At 35.4% G+C, this 17,763-nt stretch overlaps 1 protein-coding gene across 2 annotated transcripts; it reads right to left on the reverse strand.

Moving 5' to 3' along the window:
• Positions 1 to 529: 529 nt before the first annotated feature.
• cldn10b (claudin 10b) lies at positions 530 to 17,286 on the reverse strand. Of its 2 annotated transcripts, none has more exons than XM_058391005.1 (5): positions 16,957 to 17,286; positions 3,660 to 3,821; positions 3,468 to 3,549; positions 3,256 to 3,360; positions 530 to 2,108 (listed from the first exon to the last, which is right to left on the reverse strand). In XM_058391005.1, exons 1-5 carry the CDS (start codon positions 17,168 to 17,170, stop codon positions 1,955 to 1,957), a joined length of 717 nt encoding a protein of 238 aa, XP_058246988.1. In that variant the 5' UTR covers positions 17,171 to 17,286; the 3' UTR covers positions 530 to 1,954. The 2 variants fall into 2 exon arrangements, with proteins under 2 accessions (XP_058246988.1, XP_058246986.1); XM_058391003.1 differs by lacking the exon at positions 16,957 to 17,286 and adding an exon at positions 6,036 to 6,578.
• Between the last annotated feature and the right edge of the window lie 477 nt (positions 17,287 to 17,763).

Raw genomic sequence — 17,763 nt, forward strand, 5'->3', positions numbered from 1 at the left:
GGCAAATGTTTCATCTTGCAAGCTATTTGACCCCAGATCATTTCCTTCATTTGACCTTGAGAGTCAAATTCAAACATATAGAGCTGCCTTGAAAACTCTTTGTTAATTATAGATAATTATTTTTTTAAAAGTGCCATCAGATAGCATAGGTTATATGTTATGTGTCATAATATATGTGTATACATAATACAGTATCATTAAATGTATTTGGGGGAATAACTTGTAACTTTTGGTTATTTTCACAGTGTATGCCAGTGACCCTTAAGTGAAGAATGCATATTTAAGATACTTTACTGAACTTAAGAAAAGTTAATGAACAACACATGGAAAATAAATAAACTCAGAGTTTTAAGGTCTACTGGTCATTATGTATTTTTTTTTGTTTGTTTTTGTTTTTCTGAAACAGGCCACAAATCATTGACAGGCCAGAGACAGACTTGAGAGAGTTTTTGATTTGTTATGCATATCTGACCATGTGCTAGAGTATTATATGGTTCCATTTAAAAAAAAAATATTTTGACTGCTTTGTTGGATATTTTATTTTTATTACAAATATACATTACAATATGATCAAAAAAAAAAAAATTAATCATCCATTAATAATAAAAGGCAAAGGTGTAGTAGTAGGACACAATTCTTTTAAGCACAATGAAGTAGGGCCTTTACACATGCAAAAATTTCATATTTGATTTTGTTTAATCATTGTTTAATTTCTGTAGAGAGCATGGATTTATCTGCATAATTGATTCACTTGTATCCTAGGTCATAACAGAGCTGCTGTGTTGTTGGACACACTGATACACTTTATAAAGGAAAATCACAAATTTCCTAAGCCTAAGAAGTACACAGAGCAGGTCATCAATATGGCTATGTATGATTAATCATATATAAAAACATCATAAATATTAATATTGGACGGTTTTGAAATCATAGAATAAGTAGAGTTTAGTCAAATGTTATTAGTGGACAAAATAGCGAAACAAATATCTTCACTTACATTTATTAAAAAATAAATAAATAAAACTTGGGCTAAAGGTATTGATCTAAAAAAGTAACCAATAAAAGTATGATCCTAATTCAGGAAATTATACATTTCAAAAGTTGCCATACTTTTGATAGTGTATTTAACATTTCAGCTACTCAGTAACCAATGAGGAAATATTTAATCTACTAAGTAATAATTAAGTGTGATAAATCGTTGACTAAATATGTTAATTAATGGTAATTGTTAACTCACTGAAAGCATAATAATCTATTAAATCATAGAAAGTCTTTCACAGAAAGTGTTACTGTTTGGTTTAATGTAAATGTATCATGATGGCAATAATGTAATAACCACAGAATCAGTGAAATCGTAGGGTACCTTGAAGATGAAAAATAAAACAACAAAAAACTTTAAGCAGATCTGTACTAGTAGTAGTAGTAGTAGTAGTAGTAGTAGTAGTAGTGTGGCAAATTGAACAACTTATCATGCTAATGTATATAAAAAACCATGGAAAAAATATGCAGAATATCAACTGCACTCTTTTACAATCATTATAACCAACAGTATAATATTAAATAGTTTGTTCAAATCATACATAATAAATCATGCAAAAAATAAATGTTTTTCCCCATTAATTTGACTCTGTAGACCTATAATCTATAGACTCTGTATATACCCAGAAGTATATAAATGTGGGGAGAAAACTGAATATTTGAACATTTAATATCTGATTTTCTAATTGAAACTTGTAAACATTTCTTCACTATCTAAGCTATTTTATTTAATTTAGGATGTAATGTTATTAATTTCATTGCTATATTTGATTGTGTTGCTAACCAGGACACTTTTCTATCAGATAGCAAAAACCTAAACTGGGGTTTGAAGATAATTTCCTATAACCAGCTGCTTTCTCTCCACCAGAATGATTGTGATAATAGAAGTGTGGCAGTTTTTTTCCTTTTGTAAATTTCATACATAGGCATTTTTATCAAAGTTTTTTGAGGTGGTACTGTATTCTGTAAGGGGCTTTCTGATGTTGGTTGGATGGTTTTGTGTCTTCTCGGGACTAGAAACATAAGTGGATGTGCTATAGACATATCGTCTTCTGTCCATGCTACTTGAGCTGTGGAAGAAAGCAAAACATTAGTAAATCTTTAGGATTAATTGACAATAATAACAAATATAATTACGAATAAGCAAAACTAATATGAATATTATATTACAATCAATTCAGTAAAGTTGTTTTTGTAGTTATTAGACAGTCCCCTGAAAGTTGAGATCAGTAGATGAATATGAGAAGATAGATCACAATTCCAGCTTTCATTTCCTGATATTTACACCTAGATGTGCTAATCAACTTAGAGCATAGCACCTTTTCTTTGAAACCACCCATTTTTCAAGAGATCCAAAATATTGGAACATGTGACTAAATGGTTTCTAATTGCTGTTCTGATAGACTGAATGTCTACTTATGTTTTTTGTTTGTTTGACTGATTGTTTGTTTGTTTGTTTTATTAGCTGGGTTTCACCTGTTGTTACAAAGAATAAAACAACATGTAGCCATGAGCTGTCTATGGGAGAAGAGCAAGCCATTCTAAAGGTGAGAAAACAGAAGATATCAATCAAGCTATTGCACAAGCATTGGGCATAGCTAGTACAACCATTTTCAATATCCTAAGAAAGACCGAAACCACTGTTGTATTAACAATCAGGCATGGAACAGGTCTGCCATGGAAAATAATAACATTTCAGGACAGAAACATTGCCAGAGGTGTGAAGAAAAACCCCAAAACACAGTCAGTGACATCAACAACAAACCCCATAGTGCATTCAAGGTATCGTAATCCACCATTCAGAGAAGAATACCACAAGATGCAATGTAGAAGATATCATCAGAAGGAAAGTTGGAAGGATCAATCACCAGACCTGAGCACAACTGAACAGCCAGCACAGGGGACTGAAGAGTGAAACCCCGCAAACAAACAACAACTGAAAGATGCTGTAGTAAAAGCCTGGAAAAGCATTACAGAAGAAGAATGCAGCAGTTTGGTGATGTCAGTGGGTCACCGACTTGATGTAGTTATTACCAGCAAGTGATATGTAACCAAATATAAGTGTTATTTTCTATAATCTAAGATGATCTATACTTTTGCTCAACTAAACATTGGGTGGTCTGCCACAAAATGTGCATTGTTGTTTAATGAATCATTGAATCTAGATGTTTAATGCATATTTACTGGGGTGACACTTCTTTGTTTCCTCTATATTACCTTTTGTTGACGCCATCAAACAGTGACATCAAGAACACAATCCCTCCCAAAATGCACAGGGCAGATCCCGACCAACCAATGAACAGGGCTGCCCCTAGTTCATACCTAGAGTAAAAAAAAGTAGAAACCAATTATTTATTCTCAAGTTATGTGTTTTACCTCAAATGAACTCATGTCATAACATGTCTCATGCCAAAAGATCAGGAACATACTTTTGGTCGACAAACATGGGGTCAAAAAATTCAGACATAATCCTGTGGGCATACAGCGAGCAGGCGGTCAAAGAGCAGAGACCTGCAATTACAGATGGTTGGTTTACCTGAGAAGAGTATCAACCTACCAATGTAGCACAGCACAGCACAACATAGCACACACATAGGAGACACAAAAGAAAAAACACACACCACCAATAAAATACTGAAGTCCAGAAAAGCCCGCAATTCGTGCTTTGAGTTGATCACTTCCTCCAATTTTGGTGCACTTCATTCCCACCAGAGCACAGGCAGTGGCAAAGAAACCAAGACACACTGCTGAGATCATCAGGCCTCTGCACACCTGGATGTAACCTATCACAAAATATTGAAATAAAACTCTTAGTTATAGTTAATGTAAGCAAAATCAAATAAAGAAAAGTAATCAAGCAAAGAATGATAATGGTGGCACAGTGGTTAGTACGAATCTTTGTTCTTCCTCTGTTTGCATGGGTTTCCTTCTGGTTTTCACCCACTTTACAAAAAACCTGCATTAGACATGTTGGCTTATAGGCTACGTTCCCAAAAGTGTGTGAATATGCATGTGCATGGTGACCTTGTGATGTCCTAGCCTCAAGCCCACTGTTCCAGACTTACCATAAACCTGACCATCTGCCATAGCAATAAATTGCTCTCATTATCATCAAGACTTCCGTTTAGTTTTTGAATGCTTTTAGGTTAGGTTTAGATAGAGATTCATACTTTTTCTATTTGTTTAACATCCAGTTAAACCCAGCAATAAAACTCATATTTGGTAGATTTTTTCTTAGAATGTCATTGCAATTACAGAGGTATTTTGAAAGTTATATGGATGATTGTACAAATACATCCAAAACACAGATGGCTGGTATTTCCAATATCGTGTTGTGTGTCATGTATCAAAGATGTCATTGACATTTTTACTGATAGTAATAAGGATCTTCAATGAAATTTGTTACAGCTTGTTTTTATATTTGAATGTTCAGTATAGTATGGCACTTTGAACTTCTATTAGTTGTGGCACCCAAGTTGTACTTGTTGCAGTAGCTGTAGTGGGTGGCATAGGTATCTAGATAGCCTTTTCTTGGTTGTTTATTCCACAATGAAGTGGTAGCTCAAGACCATGGACTTTGGTAAGTTGAGAGAATGCATTTTTTCTTTTTTTTGTGTAACCCTGTAACAGGTTTAAACTAGCAACTAATTTTGCCTGTTGAATCAATTCCAAAATGTAATTAATTCATTCGATATAGTCCTACAAACATTCAGCCATGTGTTCTGTACATATCTAATGAGATTCTTGGACAGATGGACAGACAGATTGGCAAAATGTGTAGCTACAGTTGCACACATGGACAATCAGCCCAAAGACCTTTCTGCTCTAAATATTACCTCGACATGCAAAATGTTGTTTTCCACTGCAATTTACAAATGGCATTAATCAATATTAGCATTTGCTGTCATGTGCATGTTCTGCCTGTGTCCACATGGGTTTCCTCAGAAATATAGAAGTTCGAGTTTTGCTTAATTTCAGCTATTCCTTTTTACACCTTCTTTTAATATGCAGTTAGTGAAGATATTCCTCCTGGAGCCTCAGAATGATAATAGATACACTTTTAATGATTTTAATGAGGTATGTATCAGCAGGCATACTATGTCTCACTGACTTTTTTGAGAACTCCTTTTTTTATCATATCAAACATAAACGTATTAAATCCTTAAATATCATTTTAGGTAAACAAGTAAGTAAGCATGCCATGAGCAACAGGATGGCACTTTATTGACACATGATAATAAATTTGGATATAGGGTTTATTAACCTTTAACCACCAGCTTTTTCCCCCTGAAAACTTAATTTAGCTTATAATTCAATTTTGAGTGTGAAGCGTGAGTGTCTTCTAAAGTTTAACACCATTGTTCACTAAAGTTCTTACATTTATACCTGAGATCTAGAAGTCTGTATTATTAAGATACACCAGTTTTACAATAAAAAAAAAGTAAAATAAAAATACACATACAATATACAGTAGTGACTTGTATTGTTGAAAATTGCATGCATCATTATACATGGTTCTTAGCTATTTGTTTAAAACTAGTTTGTTAAAAGACAGTTTCTTTCTGCTCAATTAAATCATAAAAGTTAATCACAAACAAAGCCACGTTTGTTTTGGGCCACTGAGTTTTACATCCCCTGAGTTATTACCTCTTTGAATATTTATATGTTTTTGTTGGGCTCCTGATTAATTGGTATAATTCAAAGACCTAAGTCATTTGTCAGGAATAGGAAATGAATCAGATTTTCCATGAGGTCTGGGCTGTTTGTTAATGGACTTTTGACAATCAGTGCATTGCAGAGCTAATTAAGACATGAAAAAATAGCTGATAAATATAGCCTCTTCTTAAATGCATACAGCCAACTGCATCTTATTAATTTTTTTGGTTAGGCATTTCTAAGAAATTAAGCAAATATTCTCAAAATTCCACTCACATTAACACACACACACACACTCACTCATAGCAAAAAGTATTTCAGGGCAAAAAGAGCAGGCTGACCGTCTAACGCAAGCATAGAGGGAAAGTCTTTGCAGTTGGAGACTCCAGTAGAATCCGTCACACATATCTTCCAGAGGTTGCACCAGAAGGTGGCTGTAGTAATTACTGTGCCATCATTTGAAGACACTTTCCAGTAATCTGTTGGTAAAGTGGAAGATACCAGCACCCAGCCTACTATAGCTACAAGAAATGCTGCTATTTCTATTACCATTGTACCCATTGTTTCTTTATGATGGTTGTAAAGCCAAACATCTGATTGTTACGAAAGTGTTTCACAGGATCCTTGCAAAGTTACTCCAGGTTAAATATGTAAGGGTAAATGAGTCATACATTGGCTACACTTTAGGGAGGGTTTTGGCCCCACCTGTCTTCCAATAAACGGCTCCTTCTGCCCCCTTAAGGCATTGTGTGATCACGGTATGTAGATTTTTTGGTTTTGCTAGGCTTTTGTATGGTCCTTTAAGAACTGAGGAAATAAAATGTCAAATGAATGTAGACCTCATATATATATCACCGTATATAACCAATTATTATACATTTTATATTTTTTTCTTTAATAGATAACACAATGTATACAAACAGGACATTTATGCATCATTGCTACCCAGGACAACATGGACAACATGAATGAATGAATGAATGAATGAATGAATGAATGAATGTTTTAAGAAAAATCTGAAAATTTGTTTTAGTAACCTGATTAACATAAAACTAGATCATAGTGAATGCACAACCAGTACCTTTGAGCTGAAGCTAGGACTGTTAAATATTAGATCTCTGTCAACTAAAGCACTTATTATTAATGAACTGATTACTGATCCTCCTTCAGTGTTCTTTGTTTAACAGAAACATGGATTAAACAAAATGAGTATGTAGCATTAAATAAAGCTTGTCCGCCTGGTTTTAGCTATATACATCAACCGCGTCTAACAGGCAGGGGAGGAGGTGTCACAGTTATTCATGATAATAAGCTAGGTGCCACACAAAAACCCATGAATCAATTCAACACTTTTGAAGTTCTTTATACTAACTTAACGTATGCAACTACAAATAATAAGTTCAAAGAGTCAATTCCACTAATTGTTATTTACAGACCCCCAGGGCCATACTCTAAATTCCTCAGTGAATTTGCAGATTTTACTTCAAACCTTGTTGTTTCTTTAGACAAAGCATTAATAGTAGGAGACTTCAACATTCATTTCGATAAGCCAGAAGACCCTCTAAGAACAGCAGCTGTGTCCATCTTAGATTCATTAGGTGTTAATCAAAATGTAATAGGACCCACTCATAATGGAGGTCACACTCTGGATCTCATTTTTACATTCGGATTAAATATAGAAAACATTGTCACTCTTCCACAGTCGGAAGCTATCTCAGATCATTATCTAGTTTCATTTAAAATGCATCTTAGACATGAGATGCGCAATTTGCCACGTTACACGTACCACGTTATTTGCAGCGTACATTTACGTCTGCTACTGCAGAGAGATTTACCAATAGTCTCCCGGAATTATCACGCATGAATGGTTGATCAGGCAACTGATTACCTGGAGTCAATGTTTCGCAACACCCTAGACACTGTAGCTCCACTTAAAAGGAAAATAATTAAAGAGAAGAAACTAGCACCCTGGTACAACAACCACACACGAGCTTTAAAACAGTCTGCTAGGAAACTAGAACGTAAATGGCGTCAAACTAAATTAGCAGTATTTCAGTTAGTGTGGATGGAAAGCCTTCTGAGATACAAATTCTCTTAGTGCTGCTAGATCAGCGTATCTCTCTGCCCTAATCGAAGTTAACAAAAACAATCCTAAATTTTTATTTAGCGCTGTAGCAAAACTAACTAGGAGCAAAACCACTGTAGAAAAGCGCACACCATCTATATGTAGCAGCAATGATTTCATGAATTTTTTCAATGAAAAAATTGACAATATCAGGCAAAAAATTCAGACTATTAATTTGAAACCATATTATTTGATAGATAATCCTTTAGATAATATAGCTATTTCTGATCAGAGCTTAGAGTGCTTCACTCCGCTTCAAGAGCCTAAGAGTGATCTAATTTCACTAATTTACTCTTCAAAACTTTCAATCTGCATTCTAGATCCTTTACCCACGTCTTTCCTTAAACAGATATTACCAGTAGCTACCGAACCCCTTCTAAAAATCATTCATTCTTCCCTTAGCACTGGCTATGTGCCTAAATCTTTTAAGCTAGCAGTTATCAAACCCTTGATTAAAAAACCGGACCTCGACCCCTGTCAGCTGTCTAACTATAGACCGATATCAAACCTGCCCTTTATCTCCAAGGTCCTAGAAAAGGCTGTAGCACAGCAGTTATGTTCATACCTGCATAGAAATAACATTTATGAAATGTATCAGTCAGGATTTAGACCTCATCACAGCACAGAGACAGCACTGGTTAAAGTGGTAAATGACCTGTTACTGGCTTCTGATCAGGGTTGTGTCTCCCTACTGGTGTTACTCGATCTTAGTGCAGCTTTTGACACCATTGACCACACTATTCTACTTGATAGGCTAGAACATGTTGTTGGTGTTAAGCAACAGCCCTCTCCTGGCTCAGGTCTTATTTGACTGAATATTATCAGTTTGTAGATCTAAATGGTGACATCTCTATGCAAGGCACTATACAAAATAAATTGAATTGAATTGAATAAAGTTGGAGAAAACAGAGTGAGGGGGAAAAGAGAAAAACAAAAGACTGAGCTGGAGATGTAGGTACAGATATAGGTGATTGATGACAGCTGGAAGATTCAACAGTAGACAACAGACATTGTCTAAAAACATCTTCACAGAAATGTGAATGTAGCTGAAATGAGCAAGTCAAGCTAGAAACACATGAGCTTGCCACGGTTACTTGTGAGACATCCACAGTAGGTCATGTGCTTACTTATACTTACTTTAACATGAGGTTAAAATATCTGAGAAATATTTGTGGTGTAGGTAAATTTACATTAGTACTTAGGTAAATTCATTACAATGGTATTTTATGGGGATAGTTGTGTTATACTCTAGTTAAATCATTACGATCCTGTTACGAAAATTGTAGTTGTTGTAACATTTACATTTCTGGCATTTGGTAGATGCCCTTATCTAGAGCGACATTCAAAAGTGTGTTGAAGTCTCTATAAATGAGTACATTAACACTGGTTCAATAGGTCACAGAATTAAGACACCATCAGTCTAAAAACTGATGGTCTCATTTTTCTTAACATGAAGATCTATGGCTTGAGGAATAGGGTTATCCATTTTAGCTGTTCAGGTGAGAGTCAATATTTTTTCCTCAACCAACTGCAAAATAAATCTGGAGAATTTACTTGAGAAGGAGCCTGAAGCTATACTTTCAGTTTGTGGTCTGTTTCTTTGAATTCACCTAGACTCATTTTTTTTGGATAGCTTAATGTCAGTGACCGGGATGCCTCCACAGAGCAAGATCAGACCCAAATGCAGAGATAGCAGCCAGTCAGGATAATTAACTTTATTTTAAATAAACAAACACATACATGGGAAACACTGGGGAGAAAACTCAACAACAGCAACACAAAAACAAAAGCCCGAAAAACAGTAGAGGCACACCATTACAACGAGGACTCAGCAAAAAACAAATGCAACACAACCAGTATAAATAGGGAAAATACTAATAACACATTAGGAACAGGGTGCAGAGATAGGGAGGGACTAATTAGACAGGGCAAACACGTGAAAATGCAAAACAAACCACATGACACAGAACACACACTGCCAGAAAGTCCCCTAATGTTCCGACAGGGAAATGCCCACCCATCCTGACATAGGCTCAGGTGCAGGTTATTTGGTAGTACCTCAAGTAGCAAAGGATACAGCAGGGGGCAGAGCTTTTTCTTACAAAACCCCACAGTTATGGAACAGCCTTCCAATTAGTGTTGGGGATTCAGACACATTCTCAGAGTTCTTAATTCTGTCCAAGCTGAAAATACATTTGTTTAGTCGAGCTTTCACTGTATAGTTTTTCTTAGGTTAAAGGTTCAGATCTGGAAGGTTCATGGACATAGAGTGTTTGGTGTGCTGGGATGTTTGGATGCTGTCATCTTACCACCCTTGCAAGTCACTCAGGTTTGCTGACTATAGTATAGTGGTTGGATGCTTTATTTCCCACAAAGCCTTCATGTCTATCACCTTCTGGCTTTCTCTCTCTGTCTTTCTCTGTCAATGTCATTGTTCATTAGGGATAAAATAGGGATAAAATAGTTACTTAACTTTAAACTTCATATTTTTTTTTTTCTCTTCTCTGTTTCTATACTTCGGTAAAGCTGCTTTGAGACAATGTCCATTGTTAAAAGCGCTATACAAATAAAATAAATTGAATTGAATTGACTTGAATAGTGGCAAGAACTGTACCATTGGTATAGTTAGTGGAAGCTGTCACATATTGACATGATGATGACAGTTTTATTATGGGTGGTAAATACCGAATGTGCAAATTACATGGTGTGGGTATAACATGAGTGTGCATAGGGCACTCAGTGTGTTGTTTATTAGGACAATTTTAATACTCATACAGAGGTTGAATAACAGGTAGGCATGGTTGTCAGAGGTATATTCATAATCATAAACATTAATACAAATGAGGATCTTAAACTTAATATAAACTTAAGTTATAGCTTTACAGCTGCCATATCCAATTCCAAATACTATACAGACTCAAGAAGAGCAACAAAATATTTCCATATCAATAAATGTAATTTATTTACTTACAAAAGAAACTCTAGTCATTCTCTCTCTCTCTCTCTCTCTCTCTCTCTCAGTGGTGGACAGTAACGAAGTACGTTTACATGAGTACTGTACTTAAGTACACTTTTTGAGTATCTGTACTTTACTTGAGTATTATTTTTTCTGGAAGCTTGTTACTTTAACTTCACTACATTTGAAAGACAAATATTGTACTTTTTACTCCACTACATTTCTGTGAAGGTCATTGAGTAGAAAGTAGTTACGTTAATCAGAGGATGAATTTTTTCATTCTTGTAGCATCACATGTTGTGAAGTTCAGTGGTTTTCCGTCATTTTTTGAACTCTGATCAGTTGGTGATAAAATGGATGAAGACAGATCATCGGCACAGTGCGCGCATCCATGGCCATACTTAGAGAGTATGTTCCAGTCTTTAGAAAAGAGTAAAGATTCTTTTCATTTTAAATGTTTGCTTTATTTATCGAAAACAAACCACATCGCAGCCTACAAAAACTCTCCATCCAGCCTGCGGAAGCATATTGAGGTATGTATACTTTTAATTTCTGGTAAAGGCTTGAAATGGATATTGCCTGTGCCATGAAGCATGTATGGTAAGGCATAAGGTTTTTTTTTTTTATGTATTTGTTTGCCTAGTTGCCATAGCTTTGCATATACACCACCAACGCATTGGTAATGATGTTACTTACTTATCTGTAATAAATTGTATTCGAAAATAGAATTAGTATGCCCCAAATCATAGTATTTCAAAAAAATTCCCGGATGGTCTACTACTTCTGGTAGAAATTCAAAGTTCAGAACAATCCACACTCGCATTGCCACAACGCATTGCATGCAGGAGGGAGGAGCCTTGAGAAAGGTGTAAATGCATATTAAAACAGTGTAAATGAAATGTGGAAATATATATAACATATAAAATGCGAATAGTAAATTATATTGGATAAATAAGAATAAGTAAAATGTGAAATGCTTTGTTTATGATGAGTGTGCGTAGATAGGCAACAACATTCGCTTCTGTCACTTAAGCTGAACACAGCCCTCCCTGCCTCAGTGGCCTGTGAGAGGCTTTTTAGTGCAGCTGGATTGATCTTCAGCCCAAAACGGGGAGCAATTAATCCGCATAACTTTGAGAACCAGCTTCTACTTAAGATAAACAAGGACTTTTTTAAGTTTGACTTATTTGATTATAGTACGATTTCTCTCTGCTAGTGATCTGTGAGGCATAGTATCGTTGTCACACGTAATTTTTGTTTTGATGGCAAATAAGTCTTCCTGTTTTGCTCTTTGTTAAAGCAGTGTTGCTGTGGGGCAGTTATACAGCTACAGTTGGATTTTTTTCTGATCAGTCTGCATTTACAGACCACTTGATTCAAATGTGCATGAATGGATACACATAGATGTGTACTTCTTTCTTGGGGGTGGAAGGATTGTTAAATAAAAAATGAAAATGATTATATCCGTCTTTTTTGTCAATTCAGTTGTTTAATTTCTATAGGTTTTGTAACATTCTTAAAGCTCTTAATTCAACAGATACTACAAACTGGTCAGTATATTCACTAGGTTGCTACAAATGGTGCTGTAAGTATTGCATACAACATATAACAATAATAAAACAATGCGTTGACATTTACTTTTTACTTTTGATACTTAAGTACTTTTAAAAACAAGTACTTCTGTACTTTTACTTAAGTAAAAATCTGTCTTTACAACTTTTACTTGTAATGGAGTAAAGTTTGACCAATAGTATCTGTACTTTCACTCAAGTAAGGAAGTTGTGTACTTTGTCCACCTCTGCTCTCTCTCTCTCTCTCTCTCTCTCTCTCTCTCATACACACACACACACACACACACACACAAAACTACTATGTCCACTAGATGGCACATCAGCACCAAAAGAATCCCTGTCTGTTTGGTTACACAAAAAAATCCTGAGGGGGACACAAAATGGGTACAGTTCTAAAAGCAGAAATACTTTAATGAATAACCCTAAAACTAAATTAACCAAAATATTAATCAACATATTTATTTATTGTAGTTTTTCTCAAAATAATGTATGGACAGTTATGCTATCAAATATAATAAAAACACTGACAGCCAATCAAAATCCCCTAATTTACAGGGCATCACTTTCAACATCAATATCCATTTTCCTACACTGCAGACACAGCTGAAGCATGTAGCACATCATCATTCATGCTCACATCGTTATCGTTATAGCTACCATTCTTGGTGTGAATGGCCATTTACAGTACTTGGAGAGAAGCAACACCCATTAATTGATCTAAAGCTAACAAAGCTAAAGCTTAATTTGATTTTGTTTAACTGAAGAAGCAGATCTCTAATGTTTTGCTGTCATTGTGTAAACCACAAAGTAATGGAGCAAACAAGATGCTGTCTGGTTACAAATATAAATGTGTGTAATTCTGCTGAGTGGTAGAAGTAAATAAACATGTTTGACACATCTGCTGTTTTAAAGTCATTTTAGCAAAGTTTACATTTAATTGGTTAGACATAGCTGAGCCACAAACACTCATGTTGTGTGTGGGGATAGCAGGCAGTGGACCAAACCACTTGAAGGGGGATAAAATCGTTTGGAACTTTGAAATCTTCATATTGTTTTGCATTTATACTTTACACAAGTACTTTCAGTACATATTATATTATTTAAATTTACATATTTAAGTTTACAATGATATATTGAGGGGGACAACTCTCAGGAATGGGGGACATGTCCTTCCTGGGATTTAAATGGGAACTGTAAGCAATTCTCCTTAAAAACTTCTGTTGTCTGTGACTGTTTTAATAAATAAAAATCAGTTTACATTCAAAAGTATATCTGAAGGCCATGTACGAGGTTTTTCAACTTAAAATGTTTATAATAGAAAAAACAATTATCGTTAGCATTCAGTAATGACCTAGACCAGTAGTTCACAAACTGTTTGAAAGCATGGCACCCCTTTGTAGTGTTTTTTTTTTTTCCACGGCACCCCAACCCAATTAAACTAAATGTACATGCGTACATACAAATATAAAATTTAATCCAGATGAGCAAACAACAAATGAAGCATAAACAGCAACATGAATGTATTATAAAAGCATAACAACAGACATAATATGAGCTGAAACAATCCATTTAAATGAACCGTCTGTCTTTTACAGCTGGATGATGCATGTCAACAGACTGATTTGGACCATTTACTGTATGTGGGAATCATTGGAACAAAACACATTTAAACAGTAATACTTATCTCTTTTAATAATTATAAAGAACTCAAATTAAATTTTTTCTTTAGTATCTCATTTGCTTTGTTCAAACCTGACCTTATTATATGGTATGATAGATATTTTAGGCTGTTTAAATTGGAAAAAAGCTGAGATTCTGTGGCACCCTTAGCCAGTTGTCAAGGCACCCCAGGGTGCAGCAGCACCCACTTTAGGAACCACTGCCCTAGACCAATGCAGAATGTAAGAATGCCATTTGACACACAACGCTAGTTATGAGGCAATTGAATTATTATTTGTCTCAGTTTTACTCCTTTTGATTTTGTAAGTTTTTTTTTAAATTATATTTACAGTTCCTGTTTTTTGTCTGTTTGGTGCTTCACATTTTCAGCATTTCCTGTATTTAAAAATCTCATTTCTTTCACTTTTTTTCTTGTGCTGCCGTTAGTAGTAGTGAGGATCGCGTGCAGCTTCTGTTGGTGTCAGAGTGAGATCGCCACCAAGGGCCGCCAGATCACATGCATCGTTTTGAACAGTTTGACTATTGTCACACTTCTAGCCAAGCAGAAGAGCTTTAGAAGATATAGATATGTAAACTTTAATAATAATAATAATAATGATGATGATTATTATTATTATTATTATTATTATTATTATTATTAAATCATAATTAGGGTTTAAAGTGGAAGTATTTAAGTGTTGGTAGTCTGATAGTGATCAGGATGAAGGTTGCAGCTTCATTTAGATCTTAAACCACATACTGAAAAGAAGGACCCCAGCTTTACTCCCTGTTCACACACTTGCATTACTGTACAGTATAAATGAAAATCGTCTACAGTCTGTCCAATTCCAGATATATACAAATAGTTCGTTTAGAATCTAAAATCAAAATAAATTCATACACTCAATAATACAGATCATTAAACTACAGCATGTCACAGTACTGTGTAATCTAAAATAAAAGTAGGATCCAAAGCAGGTTCCCAAACTACTCAACTTTGTAGAGGCATTATTGTTCAACTAACAGTCTGTTATCACACCCTGTTAATTGTCCACTTCACCTTGTGCAGCATGGTCATGTAGTTCTCACTGATCCAACAGAATAGATCTGCATAGCTTGGGGTTGTGAGAGGCATTAGATTAGAGTTATTCTGTTGGCACTGATTTTTTTGTGTTTACTCCACTGAGTAGATAGGTGTTAACCTTATGTCTACTTAAAGTATTGTTAAAGGTGTATATATTAATAGTAAATGTAAAAACAAAGCATGAATTAAGTTTTACTTCAAGAAATATTTTTAGTTACATTTTTGTTGATTTGGCTGATTAGATGTTGCAGTCCTACATTATATATTCACTATATTGCTAAAAGTTTTGGGATGTCTGCCTTTACATGCACATAAACTTTAATGACATCCCATTCTTAATCTGTAGGGTCTAATATGTAGTTGGCCCACCCTTTGCAGCTATAACAGCTTCTTCTGGGAAGACATTCCACAAGGTTTAGGAGTGTGTTTATGGAAATTTTTGACCATTCCTCTAGAATTGCATTTGTGAGGTCAGACACTGATGTTGGATGAGAAGGTCTGGCTCGCAGTCTCCACTCTAATTCATCCCAAAGGTGTTCTATGGAGTTGAGGTCAGGACTCTGTGCAGGCCAGTCAAGTTCCTCCACATCAAACTCGCTCATCCATGTATTTATGGACCTTGATTTGTGCACTGGTGTACAGTCATGTTGGAACAGGAAGACCTGAATTCTGTGATTTGTAGGGGTGTTCCAAAACATCTGGCAATATAGTGTATGAGTTTTCCAAAAAGAATATTGGTGACTCATCAAACATGCGAGAAAAAAAGGTTCTCTTGTCTGATGAGACAAAAAAAAACACCCTGGCTGTCGCCCTGAGAACAGAGTAAAGCATGGTGGAGGTAGCATCATGGTCAGGGCTGAAGGCAAACACAGTGCCATTGTTGATAAATCAACTTCCAATAACTTCGAAAGCTACACTAGAATAGCTCAAACCCAAGAACCTAAATCTTCACATTTTTACCAAAAAGCTTTTACCTTGAGCACTAGGACTGCAGAAAGTGTGCAAGTTTAAATACACTGAAAACTCTGTCTCTCTTTCCACAACCATCATGATTGTTGTCATGAGCTGCATATAGCTCAATAGCTATCTAGATGGATGGGAAGATTTGAGCATGTTATTGTCAATTTTATGGCTGAACTATGTTAATATATAAAGTCATGATCTGTAACTATATATATGGGTTCATTGTCATAACAGATGAAGCCAAAATGTCTCAGTGTTGTGTTGTGGTACAGTTCTTGACCCCACCGATTCCAATTTTAGTAAAAGGGAAATAGCCCAAACTAATGTTCAGGGCTAGCGTTCTGTTACTTTCCTGTTGTCTACCCATATATCCATTTGTTGATCCATCAACAATATGGAAGGATGACACACAGACCCACTGTCTGACTAGCAGTGTCTTTTGTGCATGTTCTGGTGCCAAGGTTTCTACTGTGCACACCAATTTTCACATGATGGCAACTGGCATTTAGACCAAAAATAAAAAAAAATATATATATATACACAGTGGGAGACAGTTGCATCATGTTGTCCACTCATATAAATACAGTCATTGGTCAGGATACACAGCAAAATCCTCAGGGTTGAATTAACACCTACAATGTTTATATATGTCCAGGAGTGTGAAATCAACACTCCAGTCTTGACTTTCATAACTGGGTATAGACAATAATGCTAAAAATAAAACATGTACGTTATTAAAACGTTATTATTTAAATGTGGCTTGTTTAAATGTTACTTATAGCATTTAAAACAATATTATTGCATATTATTAATAAAATTTGGTCATACTGTATGACAACAACCCTCCCTGAAATATCGTTCCAAAGACATTCAGAGGAAAATCTAAACCAGGCTTTAAACTTACCCTCTAATTTGAAGATGGTGTGGTGCTGCCTGCAATGCACAGCTCCAATGGCATTCCCAGCACAGTTCATCCAAAGTCCCTGAAACACCCAGGTGGCTGTAATGACAGATGAAGCCCTGCTTGTGCTTTTCCATTCGTTAGACACAGTTGCACTGATGGTCGCACCCAACCCTCCTAATCCAGCTAGAAATGCCATAATTTGCTTGCCTGACATTGTTTCAAAGAAAACACTCAGGGAATGTTTCCCAATGCCAATGAAGTGGAGGCATTACATTAGAGACATATGTTATGGAGTGATAATTCACCAGGTGGACATCTGGTCTGGCTAAATTTTACAGTAGCAAGCATAAGAAATAACTGAACTTTAGTCTATGGAAACTGAGCTGGTGGTTAGTCATTAAAGGAATTGTCCTTCCGTTTGAGATACTGCTTTGCTTCGTTGCTGTTTGTTTGACCACAAGATTTGTTCAACATTAACATTTCAAAATAAATTGGTTAGCCTTAAAATATAAACATGTGGCAAAGTTCATTACTAGATGGACCCTTCATGGTTATGTAGTGAATTACAGAAATTCATCGTCCATCATTGAAATTTCAAGACTAAAACTTAAGATGAAGATGTCCAGGCCAGCTTTGTAAATTTGCAAGTTTTCTGACACAAGCTATATAGCTATAAAGTAGATATTTGCAGTCTTTCACTCTACAGGATCCCACATCCTGTTTTATCCCTTTTTATGTCTTGAAGGTAATGGGACAAAAAACAAACAAAAAAACATGCAGTTTTGTTTGTTGCTGAGAAACTGAAAA

This window comes from Hemibagrus wyckioides, linkage group LG06 (assembly GCF_019097595.1).
Source record: "Hemibagrus wyckioides isolate EC202008001 linkage group LG06, SWU_Hwy_1.0, whole genome shotgun sequence".
Lineage (NCBI taxonomy): Eukaryota > Metazoa > Chordata > Actinopteri > Siluriformes > Bagridae > Hemibagrus > Hemibagrus wyckioides.

Excerpts from the sequence above, each read along its gene's own strand:
- cldn10b (XM_058391003.1), bottom strand. The coding sequence starts at position 6,255 with ATGGGTACAATGGTAATAGAAATAGCAGCATTTCTTGTAGCTATAGTA. Across the intron at positions 3,550-3,659 it reads ACTTCAGTATTTTATTGGTG|GTCTCTGCTCTTTGACCGCC; the intron begins GTGTGTGTTTTT and ends CTGTAATTGCAG. Across the intron at positions 3,361-3,467 it reads CCCATGTTTGTCGACCAAAA|GTATGAACTAGGGGCAGCCC; the intron begins GTATGTTCCTGA and ends TTTTTACTCTAG.